General features: G+C 54.0%; 1 protein-coding gene and 1 non-coding gene across 2 annotated transcripts in view; both read right to left on the bottom strand.

The window, feature by feature from the left end:
- On the bottom strand, positions 1 to 107 carry LOC144291302 (U6 spliceosomal RNA). The gene has a single exon (XR_013358608.1). It is a non-coding gene; the product is annotated as a U6 spliceosomal RNA (small nuclear RNA).
- Positions 108 to 6,073: 5,966 nt separating this feature from the next.
- UNC13A (unc-13 homolog A) overlaps positions 6,074 to 22,101 on the bottom strand; it is a 64,767-nt gene continuing 48,739 nt past the window's right edge. Inside the window, exons 37-45 of the mRNA XM_077859453.1 lie at positions 20,956 to 20,994; positions 19,794 to 19,823; positions 18,345 to 18,401; positions 17,902 to 17,982; positions 16,965 to 17,112; positions 15,907 to 15,963; positions 13,070 to 13,162; positions 12,202 to 12,361; positions 6,074 to 10,817 (exon numbers count right to left, since the gene is read on the bottom strand). Coding sequence (XP_077715579.1) covers positions 10,517 to 10,817; positions 12,202 to 12,361; positions 13,070 to 13,162; positions 15,907 to 15,963; positions 16,965 to 17,112; positions 17,902 to 17,982; positions 18,345 to 18,401; positions 19,794 to 19,823; positions 20,956 to 20,994 — 966 coding nt within the window. The 3' untranslated portion in view covers positions 6,074 to 10,516. The remainder of the gene's footprint in view (positions 10,818 to 12,201; positions 12,362 to 13,069; positions 13,163 to 15,906; positions 15,964 to 16,964; positions 17,113 to 17,901; positions 17,983 to 18,344; positions 18,402 to 19,793; positions 19,824 to 20,955; positions 20,995 to 22,101) is intronic.

Raw genomic sequence — 22,101 nt, 5'->3', positions numbered from 1 at the left:
ATATCTACAGTGTTCCTTTTGCCATTTATGTGCATCCTTGCACAGGGACCATGCTAAGCTTCCCTGTATCGTTCCAATTTTAGTATATGTGCTGCCAAAGCGAGCACCCGTTTTGCCATTTAAAGCAACATTCACAGAGGCACCCGGGTGGCTCAGTCAGTTAAGCATCCAACTCTTGATCTCAGCTCAGGTCTTGATCTCTGGGTTGTGATGTCAAGCCCCGTGTTGGGCTCCATGCTCCACAGTGGGTGCTGGACATGGAGCCTACTTAAAAAAAAAAAAAAAGTAACATTCATAGTTTCTGGGCAATGGAATGTGGGCATCTTTGGTGGAAGCGTTATACAGTCTAACATACTCATCCTTTTAGCAGGCTGTTATTGAGGCTGGATCTATGGATGAATCATAGTTTATTACATATCATAACGTGGCATAGCAGTCAGGAGTGGGAAACAAGCCACTTGGAGTCTTCTTTTTTCTTTTAAATTTTTTATTATTTAAGTAAACTGTGTGCCCAGTGCAGGGCTTGAACTCATCACTGAGATCAAGAGTGCCACGTTCTCCTGACCAAGCCAGCCAGGCACCCCAAAAAACCACTTGAGGTCTTTTAACACAAAGGGTGTAACACAGGAAATTCACAATGATTGAACTCTGCTGCTGTAGCATTAAAGCAACCACAGATTGAGCTGAATGAATAAATGAATGAATGAGCATGGCCTTGTGCCAATAAAACCTTTATTTACAAAAACAGGCAGTGGGCTGGGTGAGTCCAGGGGTCAGTTTGCCACTCCTACTGCAGAGGAGCCAGACCAGGACTGATCCTACAGGAGTGAGTCTGCAGAACGGGGGCGGGGGGCGCGGAGCTCCCCCAAAATCAAGGCAGGGAATCAGGAGGTCTTTGAAACCTCTGACTTTGGGCATACACCCTGTAGCTGTGATTCAGAAACAGAATGCCACCTTTGTGTCCGCCACAACTGCTTTGTAATGCCCACCAAGCTTTTCACTGGACAAAGGAATGCAGATTCCAGAACAGCAGGTGTTCCCATGCCTGGCTGCTGGCCTGAGAGAAGGGGAAGCAAAAATCTAGACAGCTGTGGTCTCTTGTGCCTCCCAGACTCCCCAGGCATGTCCACGGGTGGGCCTGAGCCCGTGCCCAGCTGCAAGAAAGTCTGTGAGCGCGGCTGCAGCTTTGCAGCCTCTGCCTGGAAAGGGGTTGGATCAGGGCGGGTTCTGATGTCAACCCACCACTTCCTCCTCATTTATGACTGTACTTTATGGTGATGGTAAGAGGGATTGTGTAATTGTAGGATGCATAATCGTGGAACCTATTATATGTAATTGCAGGATTAGGAACACAGTAATTATCATGCGATATAATAAATTATGTAATGAAATGTAATCCTACGTAGATCATGAATCACATAATTGTGTTATACCCTCCAGGAAACTGTTTATCTTGTTTATGTTCCCTGGGCGATCCTGCCATGGTAGCAGGGGGTGTGCGTAAGCAGGGGAGGGATTTGGGTAGAAGGCGAGAGCAGGAGGGAGGGTAAGGTTGAGACCAGGGGTTCAGGGATAGTGGAGGGTGGGGTGAGCATGAGGACGGTGCTGGAGTTTAGCCTCCAGTTAGGAGAGGTGAGGAGAAGCCGGAGGGCAAGTTGAATAATGGGTTAGGTCAGAGGTGGGCAAACTCTGGTCCGGAGGCCTGAGACCCTCTCGTCATCTGCTTTTCTTTTTCTTTCTTTTTTTTTTTTTTATTTATGATAGGCACACAGTGAGAGAGAGAGAGGCAGAGACATAGGCAGAGGGAGAAGCAGGCTCCATGCACCAGAAGCCTGACGTGGGATTCGATCCCGGGTCTCCAGGATCGCGCCCCGGGCCAAAGGCAGGCGCTAAACCGCTGCGCCACCCAGGGATCCCCTGCTTTTCTTTTTAATGTTTAAAATTGAGATGAGGGGATCCCTGGGTGGCTCAGCGGTTTGGTGCCTGCCTTTGGCCCAGGGCGTGATCCTGGAGTCCCGGGATCGAGTCCCGCGTTGGGCTCCTGGCATGGAGCCTGCTTCTCCCTCTGCCTGTGTCTCTGCCTCTCTCTCTCTCTATCATAAGTAAATAAATAAATCTTTTTAAGAAATTAAAAAATAAAATTGAGGGCAGCTCAGGTGGCTCAGTGGTCTAGTGCCGCCTTTGGCCTAGGGTGTGATCCTGGGGACCAGGGATCGAGTCCCACATCGGGCTCCCTGCGTGGAGCCTGCTTCTCCCTCTGCCTGTGTCTCTGCCTCTCTCTCTCTGTCTCTCATAAATAAATAAATAAAAATAAAATAAAATAAAATTGAGATGAAATTCAGATAACGTAAACATAGCCGTATGCATGTGGACAATCGCATGGCATTGAGTATATTCAGTGTGGTGCGGCCGTCACCACCATCCACTTCAAGAACTTTTCCATCTTCCCAAATTGGAACTCCGTCCCCGTTAAACACAAACTCCCTCTCCCTCCTCCAGCCCCCGGTGCCCACGGTTCTACTTTTGGCCCCTACGGACCTCTGTGGATGTGGCTACTCCAGGGACCTCCTTCAAGTGGGATCATATAGTATTTGTCCTTTGGTGATGGGCTTCTTTCACTCAGCATAGAGTCCTGAAGGTTCATCCATGCTGTGGTCTGGGTCAGAATCTCCTTCTTGGGGGCACCTGGGTGGCTCAGTGGTTGAGAGTCTGCCTTTTGCCCAGGTTGTGATCCTGGGATCCTGGGATCCAGTCCTGCATTGGGCTCCTTGTGTGGAGCCTGCTTCTTCCTCTGCCTGTGTCTCTGCCTCTCTCTCTGTCCCTCATGAATAAATAAATAAAATAATTAAAAAAAAAAAAAAGAATCTCCTTCCTGTTTCAGGCTGAAGAATATTCTCGTGTGTGGGCAAGATGCATTGTGCTTGTCCGTCCATCTGTTGATGGACACTGGCTTGCTTCCATGTTTCAGCTATTGTAAACAATGAAGCTCTGAACAGGAGTGAACAAGTACCTCTTCGAGACCCTGCTTTAAATTCCTTTTTTTTTTTTTCCTGCTTTCAATTCTTTAGAGGATATTCCCAGAAGTGGAATTGCTGGGTCACTTGGTAATTCTATTTTTAATCTTTTTAGGACTCTCCCTCCCATTTTCCACTGAGGCCGCACCATCTTACATTCTCACCAGCGGAACACGAGGGTTCCAATGTCCTCACATCCTCAACACGTGCTGCCTTCTGGGTTTTTTGATAGAAGTCATCTTGATGGTATGAGATAGAATTCTCAATTTTTTAATCCTTAATTTTGTGCTTATCTTTTTTTTAAGATTTTATTTATTTGACACAGAGAATGAGAGCACAAGCAGGGGGAGCAGCAGAGGGAGAGGGAGAAGCAGGCTCCCCCACTGAGCAGTGAGCCCAACATGGGGCTAGATCCCAGGACCCTGAGATCATGCCCTGAGCTGAAGGCAGACACTTAATCACTGAGCCACCCAGGCGCCTATTATTATTATTATTATTATTCACACCTATGTATCCTGAAATATATCTGTGTGGAAATATATACAGCTAGTTGTTGGGCTGGATCGACACGGCTCATGCTCTGTGAAGATGTAGAAGACTTTCTTTTTTTCAGTCAACATCAAACGTCTAACATTCATTCTCATCCTTTGTCAGAGAAAAGCCTCCCTCCCTCCAGACAGAAGGGCAAAGGTCAGCCTGTCCCTCGCCCCCAGGTGTGGTGTTGACCAGGAGACTCAGTGGCTCCAGAGGGACACGATGGAGCCCACAGTGGGCCAGTGGGCGGAGCACCTTTCCTAGCAAGTGGGGAACAAACCGGGTCCCCTGGGTCAGGGAGCGAGCAGTTATGCAAAAGTCGCACTGCAGCGACGCCTGGGGGGCTCAGTGGTTAAGCGGCTGCCTTTGGCTCAGGTTGTGATCCCGGGGTCGGGGGATCGAGTCCCACATCGGGCTCCCAGCATGGAGCTTCCTTCTCCCTCTGCCTTTCTCTGTGTGTCTCTCATGAATAAATAAATAAAATCCTTAAAAAGAAGAGGAAGAGGAGGAGGAGGTGGAGGAGGAGAAGGAGAAGTCACGCCACTTTGCTCCCTGGCACAGTCAGCAAGGACGCGAGGGCCCCTGGTGGGCTGTGTCTCTGCCACCTTGCTCACAGCCCTGGCTCATCTGTCCCCACAGCTGGAGGCTGCTTCCAGCCTCCTTAGCCACACGCAAGACTCTCTGGAGGGTGTACTCATAGGAGAATTTCTGGGTATAGGTCACCCCCGTGGTTTGATCACTTGTAGTCCTGTTTGTCATTTTTTTTCTGCCGTTATTTGTAGCTAAGAGGCAGTGAAGCCACTCCCACAGGTGGTGGATCTCATGGCCCCTGCCCTGGCCACTCAAATGGAAAACCCCTGGTCCCAGATCTTGGGCCGGGGGATCCTTGAATCTCCCCCGAGGGAAGAGGGAACGCTGAGCTGAGTGAGATGCCGTTTCTGCTCCCTGGAGGGATGGGGGCTCAAAACAGAAACTAAATTCAGCTCGAGGGGTGCCTGGGGGGCTCATTCAGTTAAGCAGCTGGCTCTTGGTTTGGCTCATGTCGTGATCTCAGGGTTGTGGGGTTGAGCCCCGTGTCCGGCTCTGTGCAGAGTCTGCTTGAGATTCTCTCTTTTTCTCCCTCTGCCCCTCCTGCTTGTATGCTCTCCCTCTCTCTCTCTAAAATAAATAAATCTGGGGTGCCCTGGATGGCTCAGCGGTTTAGCGCCGCCTTCAGCCCAGGGCGTGACCCTGGAGTCCCAGGATCGAGTCCCACATCAGGCTCCCTGTGTGGATCTTGTGCACCTGGGTATAGCCAGCATTCTTCAGGGCTCCTCCAAGGTGAGCAGGTTGGGGTGAAAGGTCTCAACCCCTGGCCCCATCCTTACTACTCTAGCTCTTCTCTGGTTGTTAGTCCAAAACTGTGCTCAGAGAGCTCCAGCCTAGTGCCACCCTGGTCCCCACCTGGTTTTTTGTTTGTTTTAATGTAGCAGGTGAGAATCTCATTTCTTAATTTTAAAGATGCAAAGAGGGGGATCCCTGGGTGGCTCAGCGGTTTCACGCCTGCCTTTGGCCCAGGGAGCGATCCTGGAGTCCCGGGATCGAGTCCCGCGTCGGGCTCCCAGCATGGCTCCCTCTGCCTGCGTCTCTGCTTCTCTCTCTCTCTATGTCTATCATAAATAAATACATAAAAATAAATCTTAAAAAAAATAAAGATGCAAAGATTAAAACTTAATTTTTCTGCAGCTGAATGTAATTTCTTTTTAAGAAAAGACTTTTTTTAAGATTTTATTTATTTTATTTTATTTATTTTAAAGATTTTATTTTATTCATGAGAGATACAGAGAGAGAGGCAGAGACACAGGCAGAGGGAGAAGCAGGCTCCATGCAGGGAGCCCGATGCGGGACTCGATCCCAGGACCCTGGGATCATGCCCTGAACCAAAGGCAGATGCTCCACCACTGAGCCACCCAGGCATTCCTCCCCTGGGTTTTGAGGAGCCAGCTTGGGGTCCTGCACACCCCCATCCATGTGATGGTCCCTTCTGCATCTGTCATCCCACCCCTTCTTGGATGAACAAAAGCCTGACCAATTTGGGGGGTGGGGAACGATTTTGCTCCTTCCCATGTTGGCCAGAAGTGTTGGGACAGTGTGATTTCTGAGTAATTTCCTAGTGTTGAGTCCTCCCTCCACATTGGGAGGCGACAACCACCAGCCCAGGAATTCTCAATAAATTTATACTTAAGCCGAGAAAAGCAAAAACAAAACAAAACGGACACACATGGGGCTGTAGGTTGACTACGAGCATGTCCCAACTTGCTTGAGCTGAGCAACAGCTGCCGAAAGTCCTAGGTTCAGATCCTGGCTCCCTCTGCCCCCCCCAATACCTCACCTCTCTGGGTCTCCCTTTTTCTTCTACGAAGCTACCTATGGATGAGTTGCGTTCATGGGTAGGAAGTGTGTCCAACAGCGTCTGCGGGTATTAAGGGCAATGTGAGTTTTTTCGCCAATATGGGGATGCAAGGAAGCCACCACGCATCTGAGGCTGTGTGCTTTTTCTTTTTTTAATGTCTGCTGTTAATAAAATATTTTTACAGAGACCAAAAAGTTGGAGTAGTGCAAAACATCTCAACACCATGCATTCATGACCACTTCTCGTTGGTTTTAAACATTTGTTCCAAGTCACATATTTACAGAGAAATGGGGGCATCTGCGCAGATGCCAGACCAACGGGATGGAGTTAAAACAAACAAACAAACAGCATTTGATTTCACATTTGCAATCACATGCTAAGAGAAGGTGTGTGGAGGAAGAACCTCCCTGGACTGCGTGGCCGGGTTTGGGGGGGGGGGTTCCCAGGGGGCCGGGGCCAGGGGTGAAGTGTGAGTCCCCCTGGCTGCATGGCCTGGGATGCATGGGAGCGAAGGGTGAGGGGGGGACCTCCGCCTGTGACCTGTGCCTCAAGAGAGCCACTATGGTTAGGCGGGGGCCGGGCAATCGGGAGAGGTCTTACTCGACAGCGTCAACTTGATTTCTCTCTTAAAAAAAAAAAAAAAAAAAAAAAAAAAGGCAAAGAGAAAAGCAACACGTGTCAGCGAAGACGACTTTGGTCCTTGACAATTCTTAGGAAAGGATGTTCAGGGGGGGCAGACGGTGTCGTGATCCGAACCAAACCCCCAGTGAGCTCCCCTCCCGCTCCACCGGGGCAGCAGTTTGGGGCGACTCTGGGCTGTCCCTGCTCTGCCCCGCCCCTCAGTGTCCCCATCTGCAAAATGAACAGCGCAGGGTGTGGGGGACAGAAAGGTCTCTGAGGTCCCAAAGATTTCTAGTTGGGTGTTAAGTTTTTTGCATCTCTGATGGGGGCACGGTGAGGTTTCAGACTGGAGCCTGAGAGGGATTGCGGTCGCGGCCAGGCACCTGCTCCTTTTACAGAAATCCTTCCAGGATGGACGGGGAGAGCCAGAGAGAACGGTGGGTTCCTCTTCCTTCTAGATCCCCAGCTTCATTTTCCCCTCTGTTCCTGCATCTCCCCATCTCTGAGTCTCTCTCTCCGCCTCAAGGTCTCCCTGGGGATGATCTCACCCTCCTGATTTTTCCCCTTCTCTCTCTCTCCAACCTTCCCTCTTCTTCTCTCTTCGTGTCCTTACTCTGGGACACTGTCCCTCTTGTGGGGTGGGCGCACAGGGAGACGGGATCGACTCTGTCCAAGATGCCCCTCAAATGTCGCACTCTCCCTGCCCCACCATGGGCCAACCGTACCTCCTCCGTTCTCTGACCATGGAAATCTAGGGCCAGCTCCTGGCATGAAATGAGGTCTAAATGCAACCCTGAGACCCCACCAAGGCTCAGAGCTTGGGGTACCCCAGGTGAGGCGGAGAGTGGCCTTGCGGAAGACCCTGCTCCTCTCTGAGCCTTGTTCCAATACAGGAACGTCCTAGTTTCAAAGGCTTCCAGCCCCTTAGACTCCTTCCCTGTCTCCTCGTCTGCTCTCGTCCTCTCTCCACGCCGTGTCCTGTGACTCAGCCACAGTCTGGCTGGAACACCTTCTGTGTGCCCAGGTCTATGTGGGAGGGGAAGGTTGCTAGGAACAGACATGGATAGACACGCATGTGGACCCCCGACCCCAAGACGTATTTCAACTAGGCATACCTTCCCTATCATCCTCCTGTACCCAGTCTGTGCTAGGTGAACTTAGGGCCCTCTAGAGGCCTCACATCCCCAGTCTGGGGGAAACGGGGACTATGGCAGATACCCCTAGCCCCCAGGCATCGGGGACAGAGGCTGGGGAAGTCCTGAGGAAGAGCAGGGAGGGTTTTCTATGGGAGAGGATATTTGTGATGGGTTTTGAGGGATAAATAGGAGTTCTCTGGGGGAAAGAAGAGGGAGGAAATTTCCAAAACAGTTCTAGCCTGGGAGTCAGAAAAAGTCTTTCAACAAATACTCCCTGAAGCTCCCTCCATGTGCCTGGGCTGGCGCTGGGGAACTCCAAACACACACACACACACACACACACACACACACACACACACACTGGCAGGCCTTGACCAGGGATTCCCAAGGACTCTTTTGGGAAATAAGTTTGCTCTTTCAGAGAAAAGCTCAGCTCCCTCTTCTCTTTTCCTACTGGTCATCCATAAATCTTTCAGGGCTCACCCCAGGTCACATTACCTCCCCTTTGGGTGTTGCTGGTGTTCTCAACCCGAATCCTCTATCCACCTCACTCCTACCTACCTCATGGATGGTCCGAACTTAAAATCTGCCTCTCAGTTCATGTGAGAGAGATGCTAAGCTCCCTCCTTGCCACCTCCCAACCTGCCCCTGGCCCTGCCCCTCCCCCACCTACCTGTAGGAGAACTTGCATCTTAATCTCTGGTTCAGAACCTTCAGGTACCTGAACCTGCCTAAATCCAGAGGACGTAGAGCACCTCTGGGTAACTTACAAAATAGTGCCAGGAAACCATCAATATAAAAATACAACTCTCAATCCCTAGGATTTGCACATGGCCTCCTTAGAAGTGTCAAACCCTTGGGCAGTGCACAACGGGACAACTGTACCCAGTGGCCCAGGGCTCATCTAAGGGGTGGGTTTATTTTTTTCTTTTAAAATAGATCTTCTAAAATCCCTCCAGGAATTAATTTCAGTGTCCCAAAAGCACATTGTCTCTCCCCCAAACTGCACTGGTCCATTCTCCATAAGGTGGCCAGATGGAGGTTTTAAAACCTGAAATCCAGACCCTCCTCGGCTTTAAAATCTCCTGAAGCTCTCCAAGTCTCTTAGCGTAAAAACTCCCGAGGGCCCTGCCTGGTCTGATATCTCTGCAGGTCTGCCCGACATCAACACCTCCTCCCTGTTGTCCCCCTCTTCAGCCACATGGACCTCACTGTGCTTCAAGCCTGCCCACCTCAGCCTTTGCCCCTACTGTTCCCTCTGCTTGGAGCTTTCTTCTCTCGAATGGGTGGTTCCTTCTCATTTCTCACCTCCTCAGAAAGCCCTCCCTTGCTTTCCCGTCTGACACAGCCCTTACCACTCCAGGAGACCAGCTACTCCTCACCTCACCCCTGTTTTAGTTTCTTCCCAGCACAAGAGAATCCTGTACTTGCTAATCTGGCAGGGAAAAAAAAATGGCACACGAGCTCCTGTCCAACATGGAGAAGCAGATTCTGAGCAAAGTCAAGCCATGACAAACTTTCCCAAAAGGTTCTGCCTGCATGAACTAAAATGGGGAAACTTGACTCTGGCCAGATCGCCCCACTACTGCCTGCTGGAGGAAGAGCTTTAGGCAGGTAGAGGCCCCACCGGGGGTATCCTGTGGCATGGTGTTTGAATGAATGAATGAGATTTTGGAGACTAAGCTCCGAGCATGTTTGTGTATTTACACACACACACACATATACACACACCTAGAGTTTCTGGTCTCTTTCTTGCCTGCCCGGAGAAGAGGTTCGGGGACTGCCTGGGTCCAGGGAATCCCAGGGAACCTCCCCACAGGGTCCCAGGGGGAAAGGGCTGAGGGCAGGGGTTTCACTTGGCAGCCAGACGTGGGAGGGGGGGCAGTGGAGGATTGGCCCAGAACCCCCATCCCTTGTAAGGATTGGGGGAGGTCCCCTGAGGAGGGGTTAGCAGCAATGGGGAGCTGTGTCGGTCATCCGATCTCAGCCCACCTTTAAATGGGGCACACAGGCCAAAGGGAGTGGAGAGAGGGTATGGCACTGGGACCTTCGGCAAAGCCTCAAGCAGCTCTCTGGGCCTCAGTTTTGCCATCTGTTAAATGGGTGGATTGAACTCTATGATATGAGGATGGGGTATATTGGGGGAACAGGAGAGGCAAACCCCCATAGGGAAGTGGGGGCAGCGCGGGTGCTTCACAGCCATCCACTTGGCCCCCAGGGTTTGGGCGCCCGAGGGCGCATGTGCTTTTGAAATCCCATCCTACCCTCCCTCCCCGTTTATTTTTTGCACAAACATGAAAAGACACTCTGGTCCAACCTGGGCCCTCCAACTTGCATCCTAGTGCCTCCAACCCCTAGACCACCCCAGGGGGCGCTCCAGGAAGCCCCGCCCCTCGCCCAGGGCCCGCCCCTCGAGGGAGCTGAGAGTTCCATACTTGGCAATTGGTCTTGGGCCCCAGGGGTTGGGGACCCATCTTATGGCTTTTCCAGGGGACAGGAGGCAGGGCCTCCCCGTACCAGAGCCCCAGGACCTGGCCTCCTCCACAGGGGGCGGGACTTCCTCCCATCCCAGCTCCAAAGGTCCCCTAGGCGCTGGGGACTTGGCTTCTAGTAGGGGATGTGGCTTCTTCCTTCATCGCGCCCGAGGGCGTGGCCTCTCGAGGGGGCGGGGCGTCGTCCGTTCACAATTCCCTAGAGGGGGCAGCGAGGTCAAGGGCGCAGGCACAGCCAGCCCTCCGCAGAGCCCTCTGGGAGGCCCCAGCGCAGACGTCGCCCCGCCCCGTGCGCAGGCGCAACGCTGCCCGCCCGCGCGCCCCACGCTAGGGCGCAGGCGCGGCGCCGCCCTCCTCGGCGGAGCGCGTGTCCGACTTGAGCTTGACGAACTCCTTGGCCACCTCGTCGTTGCTGCGCTGCGACAGGATGCGCAGCACTGTGAGGCCCGTGTCGTCCATATGGATGCGGCGGCCCAGTGGCAGCCAGCAGGCGGCGCTCCCGCGCTGGGCCAGCTCCCGCAGCTGCAGCACGGCCAGCCCCACCGTGCGGTCCTCGCGCGCGAAGCAGTAGTCCTTGACGCACACCTGCAGCTCGTAGCACTCCGGGCCCGCGTCGGCGCTCAGCGTGCTGCGGGGGGCGGGGCGTGAGGACAGCCCCGCCCGCCGCCCCCGGTGGCCCCGCCCCCGGGGCGCCCAGAGCGGGGCCACGCCCATCTTTCCGGATGCGCACCTCTGCCGCCCCCCTCGGGAATATCTCTTGTCTCTCCTTCCTCCCCTCTGCCTACTGGTGACAGCACCCCCACCGTCCTACTGCCAGCCCCAGGCCAAGCCACGCCCCCACCCAGGTGACACCTCCGAGACCCCCTGGCTAGACCAGGCTTCCGCCCCGTGATATGGGCGCCCGCACCTTTGGCCGGATGAGCTGCTGCTCCCACCATCCTAACCCAGATACCGCGCCCAGAAGCCCCTTTACCGGGCTCCCCCTTGAACCCAAGCTCTCTCCTTGACGTGGCCCCTCCCCCATACTCCCTAGCACACCTCTTACCCTTCAGGTGCTCTCTCCACACGACTTGCCTCATGCCTCATCACGAGTGAACTCCCCCACACACACACTCCAGTGTGCCTTCCCCAGCCCCCAAGTTCTGTCCCCAATGCTGGCCTCTGTCCCCAGGGGACCTGCCCTGGAGGGCCACGCCCACACCGCCCCCGCTGTACTCCGCCCACCCCAGGAGATACCTGCGCCGCTACTAGAGGAAGCCCCTGCTCCCAAGCATTGCATCAGCTGTCCTCCCCCTCCAAAATCCTCTCACCAAGAGCCCTCTTCTTGTCCTCTCCCAGCTCTCATGCCCCCCTACCCCTCTGCTCTTCTGTCCCCCAAGAACACCTCCCAACATAACCTGCCCCAGTGAGGTTTGCGCCTGATCCAAATATCTGCCCACCCCAAGTAACACCTTGATCAGACGCATTTGTGCTTTGTCATCTGCTCCTCTGGGGCCCTGATGCTTCCGACTATGCTCACCAGGAAGTCCCACATGGATGTGACCTCACTCTCACCCACTGGACAGGCATCCCTAGCCCTGGACCACACCACTCCTGTCCCCTGCCGGTGACTCCTCCAGACCTGCCCTGATGCCCCCGAGACCTCACCCACACCTTCCTTGCCGCATCATGACCACTCATGGCCCTTAACCAGACCTGAGTCTCCAGCCCCAGAAATGGCTGTGCCCAACAGGCCCCCTCTGCCCAGACTTCCTCTCCTCTTCACAAGCTTCATCAACATGTTACATTTCATTCACTGCTTGTCTTCCAAAGTGATTACTCATCCCATCCCCTCACCAAGGTCACTCCTGCACTAAGGTGCCTTCCTTCCCAGTGCCCTCACCTAGGATGTGACCCCTCTCATTCCTGCACCCAAGTATCACTGGCCACCAGACATCCCTCTTCTGGTGGATCCTGAGGTCACCCAGGAGGATGTCCCCTCCCCATGCTCCCCAAACCATCCTTAGACTCACAACTGGAAGCTCTCGTTGTACTTGGGGGCCCAGCTGTTATTCTTGGATTTGGTTGCAAACTTGCGTTTCTTGTCACTGAGCTGGGGCCCAATGATGTTGACCTCGATAAATGGCCGGAAAATGCCAGAAGTCTGCCACTTGAGGTCATTGGCAGCCACGACTGTGAAGGGGAAGTAGAGGGTAAGGTAAGGTACGAAGCTGTGGTTTTCGAAGTCTGTCTGAAATAATACATTTCCTAGAATGTTCCTATAGCTAAGTGTGGCTATATGACTAAGTTCCAGCCAATGAAATTTCAGTGAAAGGAAGTGATCTGTACAACTTTCAGATCGTAGCTTAAAAGGCAGGGAGAATGGGCTTAACTTTCTCCTTCCCAGCTGCTGGCTGGGATGCTGGTGGGTACTGAGTTCTTTGGTGCCCTATAGAGGAGGAAAGCATATTGGGGGTGAAAGTGCAACATAAGATGACAGGAGCCCCCAAATTTGTGAAGCCTCCCTGTCAGCTCTGGGATGACTGTTCTTGGAGTTACCTCAGAGGAAACTTCATTCTATTTTGTTTTGTTTAAGCCATTGCTATTTTAGGGCTTATGAAACAGCTCAATCTGTGTTCTAATAAAAAAAAAAAAGCCAACAAAAGGAAGGCAGACCTGAAAGATGGGGAAGGTGGAATTAAGTCCCATAACACTGTCCATGCCTCTGGATCCAGCCATGCCTGAAGGTAATTTATTTCTGGAATTTTCAGTTTTATGAAAACTTTTTTTTTTTTTAATGAAAAATGTTTTTCTTGCTTAAGCTAGTTTGAGTTTGGTTTCTGTCACAGGACCTAGTGAATCCTGGTGAAGCCATGCCCCCTTCCAACTCAGACTACTCACCTTTCACAGTGACCTTGTGTTCCCCGGTTCCTGGATGAGTGAAGAGCTCAACGTGGACTGAAACTTCACCCACGGGGTCTTCCACACCCGAGCCTGGGCGGGGAAGGGGAGGATGCTTGGCATGAGCTCCATTCTTCCCACCCACTCTAAGGGACCTGGACCGCCTCCCACCCACCATGTGCTGGCGGCACCAGGTCATCAGCCCTGACAGGGTGGCACTGAGGGTGGGGCAGGGATGGCAAATGGTCTTAGGAGGCCAAGAATGCTGGGGTCTGGCCTTTCACTACCTTGCTGCGTGATCTCAGCTCTCTTAACTTCTCTGAGCTTAATGCACCTGCCCCCCCCCCCATTTTTCTCATTCTGCTGACAGCCACGTTGTCAAAACTCAGTCCTCATCTTACATATCCTGGCTTCCGGGGCCTCATTTCTCCTCTTGCTTGCACCAAAGCCACACTCTTCAGGTTCTCCTCCTACACACTAGCCGCTCCTTCTCACCCTCTCTTGTCACCTTCTCTTTCAATCCTCAAACTGTTGGGACTCCCTTCTCGGTCTTCACTCCCTCTCTAAGTACATACTAGAAAAGTCTGCTGGCTCTATCTTCAAAATACATCCAGAATCTGACCCACCTCCTTGGTTCCATCCCCCATCATCTCACGCCTGGACTATTGCAGTAACCCATACCCTGTCCCCCAAATCCTCCTCTCAGCTTCTCTCCATACACCACCCACAGAAAATCCTATTAGGTTAGCACACTTCCCTCCTCTGGTCAAAACACTTCCGTGGCTTCCAAATCCCTCTGAAATAATCAAAGTCTTTTTGGTGACCTGCAGTGTCCCTCCCAGTGCGTCCTCACTATTACCTCTCCCGCCTCACCTCTGTCCACGCTCACCCTTGCTCACTCTGCTGCAGCCACACAGGCTCCTTCACTGCTTCTCCAAAACACTGTGAGAACCTGACCCAGAGTCCTCACTTCTTCTGAAGCGACAGCTTGTAGGGATATCTTTATTTTCCCTGCCTCAAGGCTGTTCCTCTTTCCATAGAGAATCTCAAGCGTCAAGAATCTTAAGCCTAGGGGCTCCATCTTGCACACATGGCGAAATAACCACAGCTGCCCAGTCAGGTCATGCCCTGCCCACTGTTGCAATGATTGGCTCAGGAGTGGTCATGTGACCCGTGCTGGGCCAATCAGAGTTAGCCCTGGGACTTTGGCCATAACTCTGAGAACAGAGTCTTTGGTGCTAAGCTGGCAAGTCTGTCTCTGCCCAACGAGGGGAAAGCCTTCGTCACAGATGTCTCAGCAGAGATCAGTGACCAATGACATTGCCCAAGACCGCAGATCCAGCTATTATGGATGTCGACACAGCCCTTAATCTTTCCGTTCCAGGCCCACAAATTCCCTAGTCTGCTTGAGCCTGGGTAAGGTGTGTCTCTGTGGCCACCACGATGCCCTGATTGATTGGTTCTGGTGGGTCATTGAAGGGGCAACCTAAAAGCTTTGTCCCTGTCCCTCTTTCTGTGGTTCTGGAAAGGGCATCCTGTGGGGCCTGGGGACCTGTGACTGCCAGCACCCCCACCAGGCCCCTCCCTTGCCCCTCAGAAAGCTCCCCACACCTTGAGCACCCCATGCATAGGGGGAAGAAGGGGGGAGTCAGGGGTGGGTATCCAAGGTTAATCAGGGTTACCTGGCACTGGGTGGAAAGTGACTGAGGCTCAGGGGACAGAGAGGCCTGGAGACCCCCCCATCACCCCACTACTGGGGCGTGCACCCCCCCCCCCTGCCAAATCCTCACTGCCCACCCCAGGCCACCTTCCTTGTCATCTCAGGCTCCGGCTCCCCCCTCCCCCCAACCAGTCACATGCTCAGCCTCACCTCCCCCCAACCCCAAGGCTGATGCTTCACAGCAAGCTCAATCCGGGCCAGACTGAGGGTGCCAGGTGGGGAGTTGGACAGTGGTGGGTGGGGTGAGGGGTCAGACCATGGCCAAAGCTAGTAAGAAGGGGGAGGAGGGCATTGCTGGGCGCCCCCATCCCGTGGTTTGCTGGCTCCAAGGGGAAGGGTCTTTCTCGGGCCTCTCTGTTTACCCCAATCCCGCCCCTCCCTGAGTCCCTGCCCCTCGCCCCTTCATAAAGGAAGGTTCCTTGGGCAAATGGCTTAATCTCCTTTGAGACTCAGCTTCCTCATCTGTGGAATGATGGACTGCCCTGTGGGGCAATTGGGAGAAATCTTTTCTAAAAAATCCCTGAGAAATGTTTCTTGACACAAGCGCTGGCTCAGAGTTAGAGCTTGAAAACAATTCGTTTTCTATGCTTGGAAGCATGACGTCGGTAATAATAGTCATTAGTGATAATAATACAGTAACAGCAACAATACACTTCCTGGGAGCTACCACATGTATTACAGGTCGGGAACTGCTCTAAATTTAATTCAGCTAATCCTAAAAATAATCTTTGTATGAGGGCCCTTGACCGTTCCCCTTTTACAGATGGGAAAGCTGAGCTACTCCCGCAGGCGCCCAGCCGCCAGAGGCGGAGCTGGGGGAGGGGCCCACTGGCATCCGAGCCCACTCCCAGCCGTGCAGGCGCTGTCCGGGGCTCCCGGGATCCTGCTTAGGAGGTGCACCTAGGGCGAAGCGGATTCCGACTCGAATCGCTTCTCCTTCCCCCCGTGGAACCAGCAAGCCGTCCTTCCCCCTCGTCCACCTAGGCCCCCAGAGCCGGTCGGCCCGGGCGCGGCCGGGAGGCGGAAGGACGGGCCTTTTACTAGCCGGGCCGGGAGGGGCGCAGGCACCGGGCACCGGGCGCGGGCGGGCGGGCGGGCGGGCGGCGGAGGCACGTACCCTTCTCAGGATAAATGTCTTCACTAAGGGTAAACCTAGTCCCTTTTCCACCATGGACTAATCGCGGGGGAAGGTGGAGAAAGGAGGGGAGGGAGGGGTGGGGGAGAGACGAGCGAGCGAGAGGCGAGGATGGAGGGCGAGTGTGCGTGGCGGGGAGCAGGGGAGGCGCGGAGAGGGGGCGGCGAGTGAGAGGGAGGAGAAACAAGAGAGAGAGAAACGTCAGCTGCAGACGGACGGACGGACAGCCTCCCGCTCCGGGGGGGACACCAGGGACACTAAAAGCAGCAGCTTGGACTGGGCACGAGGCTGAGCACGGGAGCCCGGCGCCCAGGGAGGGCCCTAGGCCCTGGGCTGACTCGGGGTGGGGGGGATGGGGGTGGGGGGCGCTCCCCTCCCCCCAGCTTCTGGCCGGATGGCCGCTCTCCCTCCCACCCCGCTGCCGGAACTACGCCTGGGTCAGCGGCCAAACTTCTCTCCCGCGTCTTAGGGCCAGTTTTGAATGGGGGGGCGGGGGGTGTCCCCAGGGAGGGGAACTAGGACCCTAGAGTCCTGCTCTCCCCAGCCCCAGCTGCTGTGCGTGAACTCAGAGAGGGACACGAGACAGAGGCAAGAGAAGAGAGAGAGAAAGACAGAATTTGAGAAACGGAAACTCCCTCTCGGTCCGCTCCTCCGGGTCGGGGGTCCCTCCCATCCCATCCCCCGGGGCTGTCAATCATTCCTTTGCCGCATGACGTCATGTGCCCCGCCTCCCCCGAGCTGTCAACCACTCCCTGGATCCCATCCTTCCAAGTCCCGCCCCCAGGAGCTTTCAATCACTCCCGGGGCCTGGCCTTCAAAGAGGTCCCGCCCCACAGCTTTCAATCACCTCCTGGCCCAGTGACGTCGAGGTCCCGCCCCCACGAGTAGGCGATCACTCGTTGGCCCCGAGCCAGCGCGGAGCTCGGGGGCTCCCGGGGGCTGTCAATTGCCCCGGCCCGTGACGTCACAGAGGAGGTGAGTCGGTGGCGGCCTCACTGGCTTAGGGGCTGGGTGGCCGCAGCTAGCAGGCCGCCGCTTACCCTGGGCCGCCTGCGTCTGCACGAAGGTCTTGATGAGCAGGTCAGTGGCCTGCGTGTAGAGGGACAGGGCGTAGCGCAGGGACTGCAGGTCCGGGCTCTTTTCCAGAAAGGTCTTCTTGAGGCCCACGCCACCTGCGTGGAAGTATTGCTGTGGAGGACAGGGCGGGGAGAGGTGAGTCTAGTTAGGCAGCCCCGATACCCCCCTCCCCACCCCCGCTGCCCTCCAGTGGTGACGTGCTGGATGACCCGGGGCCTCAGAACACTGGTCGGCTCTGCTACTCCCCCACCTCCAGCCCTGCCCCCAAAGCCAGCGGCAGTCTCAAAATAACACCCATGCCTCTCCCTCTCCTCCAGCCCCTTGTGGTACCTGCCTCAGGGTCTTTGCACTTCCTGCGCTCCTTGATGGGACGGCCTCCCTCCCAAAGTCAAACACCTAATTTTGCCGTGGCTGGTTCCCTGTCCTCCCTCCGTTGGTTAAGATCGCAAGGAGCTTTCCTTGACCACCCTCCTTAATACTTTGCCAACCCTATTTCACTATAATTATTTAAGAAAAAAAAATTGCCTTCAGGGTAGTTTTCATGCTTTTCATTTCATGGAGACCACGGCCCCTTTCATGCCCCCTCCCCCGCCCCCGGGTTCTTGCATGGGCTGGCCCTCTACCTACAATGCTTTGTTTGCTCTGGCTTGGAACTCCTATGCATTCCTCAAGACCCAGAGCTTGACACCCCAGAGCTGGGGGTGTCTGTATCTGGCTGGCCCCCTGAACCTAGGGCTCCGCGGGACCCTGCATCAGCCAGCCTGGAACTGACAGAGGAGTCATCAGGGAGTGTTTATAAATTGAATAAAGTAAGGTGGGTTGGGAGTCTAGGTCCATGTCCTCACCAGTCACACCCTCTGCCTGTTCCACCTGGGAAGGGACAGGGGTGGGACCTCTCACCTTGATGGTGTCCAGGGCCAGTTCGACGACTGCACACTGCTTTGGGGTCAAGCTCTTGGCTTCTTCTCGTACCATGTGGTCCTGGATGGATGGAGAGAGGGCCCAGGTGGGCAGAGCAGACCCCACCTTAGGGATATGCCTGTCTGGGGTGGGCCTCATGGAAAACTCTGACAAGTAGGGTAGTGGGTCTGCTGTGTGCCTGGTGCCTTGCCTGTGACTGGCACACAGCAGGTGCTCAATATTTGTCAAATAAACGATTTGTACCCTTGATCAAGCTGTATCTGAAGCTGAACTTTGCACATCTTTCCAACACACTGGATCCAATAAATTGTGCTTAAGTCAGTCCGAGTGGGGCTTCTGTCCCCTAAGCATGTCACCATTCTGGGACCTCTCCCCCAGGAAATGTCCCCACCCCAACCTCCTGCCCCCACACTTGGCCTCACCTTGAGTTTAGACAGCTGACCCAGCTCTTTGGCTGCATTGAAGATCATCTGGGTTCCCTGCAGGTAACAACAGTCACAGCCGAGGTGAGGGGGGCGGTCCTCCAGACCAATCCCCACAGCCCTACTGACACCCTAGCCCCGGACACCACCTTGGTTCTTGTCCAGAAGCTCTGGGCAGGGCAATGGTTATGTCCCAGAGACAGATCTGGAGCTTCCCCTCAGGAAGTGCTGAGTGGGAGGAGGTGATGACTTTGTCCCTGCAAATCCCAGTGTGGGCGCACTACCCACCCTCTCACCTCTACCAGGACCCCGGGTTTGTGGGACAGAGAAGAAAGAGAGCAGGCAGTGAGGAGCCATGGGTGCAGGGAGCCCCAGATGGTGTTTGTCAGTATGGGACACGCTGGGCAGCCCAAAGTCAGGGGGTTTCAAGAAAACTGTGGGATGGGTTCTGGTGACCCCAGCACCACCACTCCCCGGGCCCCATGCCCCTGTAGGAGAATTTCCCCCCAGTAATCTGGGTGGCTGTTAGTATGACCTTGTAAAAGGAAGAATCCTCCCCAAGCAACACACACCTCAGTACCCATCCTCCACCCACCCAAAACAGACACCAGCAAGATGGCATCCTGGTTATGGCTCCAATGAGCCTGGGTGGGCTGCGTTCAAATCCCAGCTCTGCTATGTGGCCCTGGGCAAGTCACTTAACCTCTCTGAACCTCAGCTTTCTCATCTAGTTGGGGGAAATCATATCTACTTCATGGTTTAGCTGGGGCTAAATGTGTCTTTGTTCAATGTTCACTGTCGTTATTATCATTTGGCCTCAAGGTCATGAGCAGTGCTGGGGGGCAATGATCGGCCTGGAAGCCACAAGTCCTGCCTCCTCCAATCACTGTGCTAGGTGACCTGAGGCATGTCCTTGGACTTTTCTGGGTCTCAGTTTCCTTCGCTGGTTCACAGGGGCACCTACACTAGCTCGGGGGCTGGGGTAGGCCTAAGTATCGATGAGGTCCTGCATTTACTGGGCTCTGGGGTGGTCTGGGGTCCTGAGCAGGGCTAGGCAGGAAGGAGGCCCATTTACAGCTGAGATGATTGGAATCACATTGACGGTCTACCAGCTGGCCAGTGGGAGCTGCCCCTACTAACATCCTTACTATCGTCCTGGCTGTGGCCACTTTTTTGATCCTTGTCTGTGATTCCCTGAGGCTGTCCTGAAGCACAGGGACTTAGGAGCCCAGCTATCTGGTCCTCAGTTTCCCTTGCCACACCCTCCTCCCCTCCTGCCTCCCCCCCCACCCACCCTCACGAGCAAACCAGACAGACAAAGGAAGAAGAGACCACAGATGGGTTCACAGTGCGCCCCCAGACGGCAAGGACCACAGAGGTGGAAGGAGGCACGGGGTGGGGAGGGGGACGGGGGTGGGAGCCAGACAGACAGTGAGAGGCTGGTCTTACATCTGAGTGGCTTGGCAATTTCACCCTGCCCTGTGGAGAGAATCAGGCGGAGGTCAGAGTTTGGGTGGCTGTTGGGAGGATGCTCACTGGGGCTTCCCTGCCCACTCAAAGCACAGTCCCACTCCCCAGCCCACAAGCTGCCCCCCCAGGTCCTGAGTCTAACACTGGGCCCCCTCCCCAGCTAGGCACCTTCCCTTGTCTCCCACTGGGGGCTCTGGCTGGACTCCCCGACTGCCAGGAGGCTACAACCAGCCCATCACCTGGGGACAGCCTGCCTAGGGATGGGGTGCCTTGGAGAGGGGGAGAGAAGAGAAAGGGCTTGGGTTTCTCTCCTCCCCCAACTCCCAAGACTTTTTCCCACAGGGCTGCTTCTAAAAGAAATGTACTTATAGGTATCACAAGTTCCCTCAATGTGGAGACACACACCCGAGCACATCCACACAGGTGCAGAAAGTTTACACACACACGCGCATACACACTTGGATCAGCACACAAAAACACATACACACAGAAGAACTCACACATTAAAATACACACATGGACCCCTAAACACTTCCACATGTGTGCACAGTCACACACATAAGCTCACACACTCACCCCTACATGGATGCACTTACATGTATATGGTGCCTGGCACATTGAATATGCGCCCCTCCTCAAAGGGCTAAATGAGTGAGTAGGGAAGCTTGTGTGCTCACAGGTATGATAGTTCCTACATGAATGCACAGCAAGGGCAACTGTTCATGTGTTGCCACAGCTCCCATCTCCTTACAACAAATACCCATTAGAACAACAACAACAACAACAATCTACATGAAAAACAGCACGTGTCTCAGTCCAGGGCAGTATCCAGGGTCCGGGCCCTTCTCAAAGCCACAGAATTTCAGCTGAGCCCAGGGCTGAGATAAGCCCTTTGGGTTTTGTTATAAGAGGGTGGGAGCCGTTTGTGCCAATGTTTGCTCACACATGGACACCTACTCCAAGCCATGACCCTGGAGAATCAACTCATCTCTAACTTCTGGTTTTCTGGGACTTGGCTAAGACACCTGCCTTTACCTGTGATCCCAGCTGACCTTCCTACCCATGTACACGGACACACACATGCACACACACACCCAGACACCAGAGCTCAGGACCTCAGCACAGATGAGGCCCTCATTACCTTTTCTAATCCCTTGCCATGTTTTCTCAAGAGGGTGCCCTGCAGAGACAACGTCACAGGGTGATCAACCTGGCAAGCCATGTGTGGTGGGAACCCAGGGTGATCACACATGTACTCACGGGGACAGGAGGTAAGGGGCATCTATACCGCACAGGGCGATGATGGCTGGGTTGCATGGAGGGATGTGTGTGTACCTTAATGACCAACTCTTAAAAGCTATAAGAGTCAGAGAGATAGGAAAGAGAAAGAGGAGAAATAGAAATACAGAGCCAGAGAGAAAGAAGTCACTGCCAAAGTATGATCCGTCTATGTTTACTGTATATATGAGGATCTTGTTTCTTGGGTCAACAGGTGATCAAATAGGCTCCAAATTCAGGTAGGTCTGAATTTGGAACCTGACTCTGGCATGTTTACTATGTGGCCTTGAGCAAGTGACTCCTCCTCTCTGAGCCTCAGCTTTCCTCTTCTGTGAAACGGGAATAATAATATCCACCTCACTCAAAGGGTTGTCATGAATGTAGGCTGTACAGCAACTACGAGGTCGAGCATACAAAGAATCATCAATAGGGACGCCTGGGTGGCTCAGTGGTTGAGCGTCTGCCTTTGGCTCAGGGAGTGATCCCAGGGTCCCGGGATCGAGTCCCACATCAGGCTCCCTGTGCCTCTCTCCCTCTGCCTATGTCTCTGCCTCTCTGTCTCTCGTGAATAAACAAAAATAAGATCTTAAAGAAAAAAAAAAAACACAAAAAACCCACAAAGAATCATCAATAAATGTGAATCCCTTTAGCTCCTTGCCCATAAACACACTGTTGTTGGGTATCCTGCCACCAGATGGTTACAGCCAAAGACCCAGACTGCAGCCACCAAGAAGTGAGATGAACGCTCGTGAACTTTTGACAGGTGAAATCTTATAATTGTCTTGTCCACAAAGGGGGGGGGGGACTCTGAAGTGGTTTTATTGATCTCTGCCCTCCTGTGTGTCTATATATTACTACCATCACCAACAATATCAGCTCTAATTTAGTGAGCACTGCCTCAGGTAGTCACAGAGATGAGACTTTAATGCATCATCCCGTTTGGTTCTCACAACAACCCTCCGAGAGTTACTACAGGTAACCTCTTTTTCCAGACAAGGAACCGGAGGTT

This window comes from Canis aureus, chromosome 19 (assembly GCF_053574225.1).
Source record: "Canis aureus isolate CA01 chromosome 19, VMU_Caureus_v.1.0, whole genome shotgun sequence".
NCBI classification, from domain to species: Eukaryota; Metazoa; Chordata; class Mammalia; order Carnivora; family Canidae; genus Canis; species Canis aureus.
The sequence above is the reverse complement of the archived record's forward strand: the minus strand, read 5'-3'. Positions and strand labels throughout refer to the sequence as shown.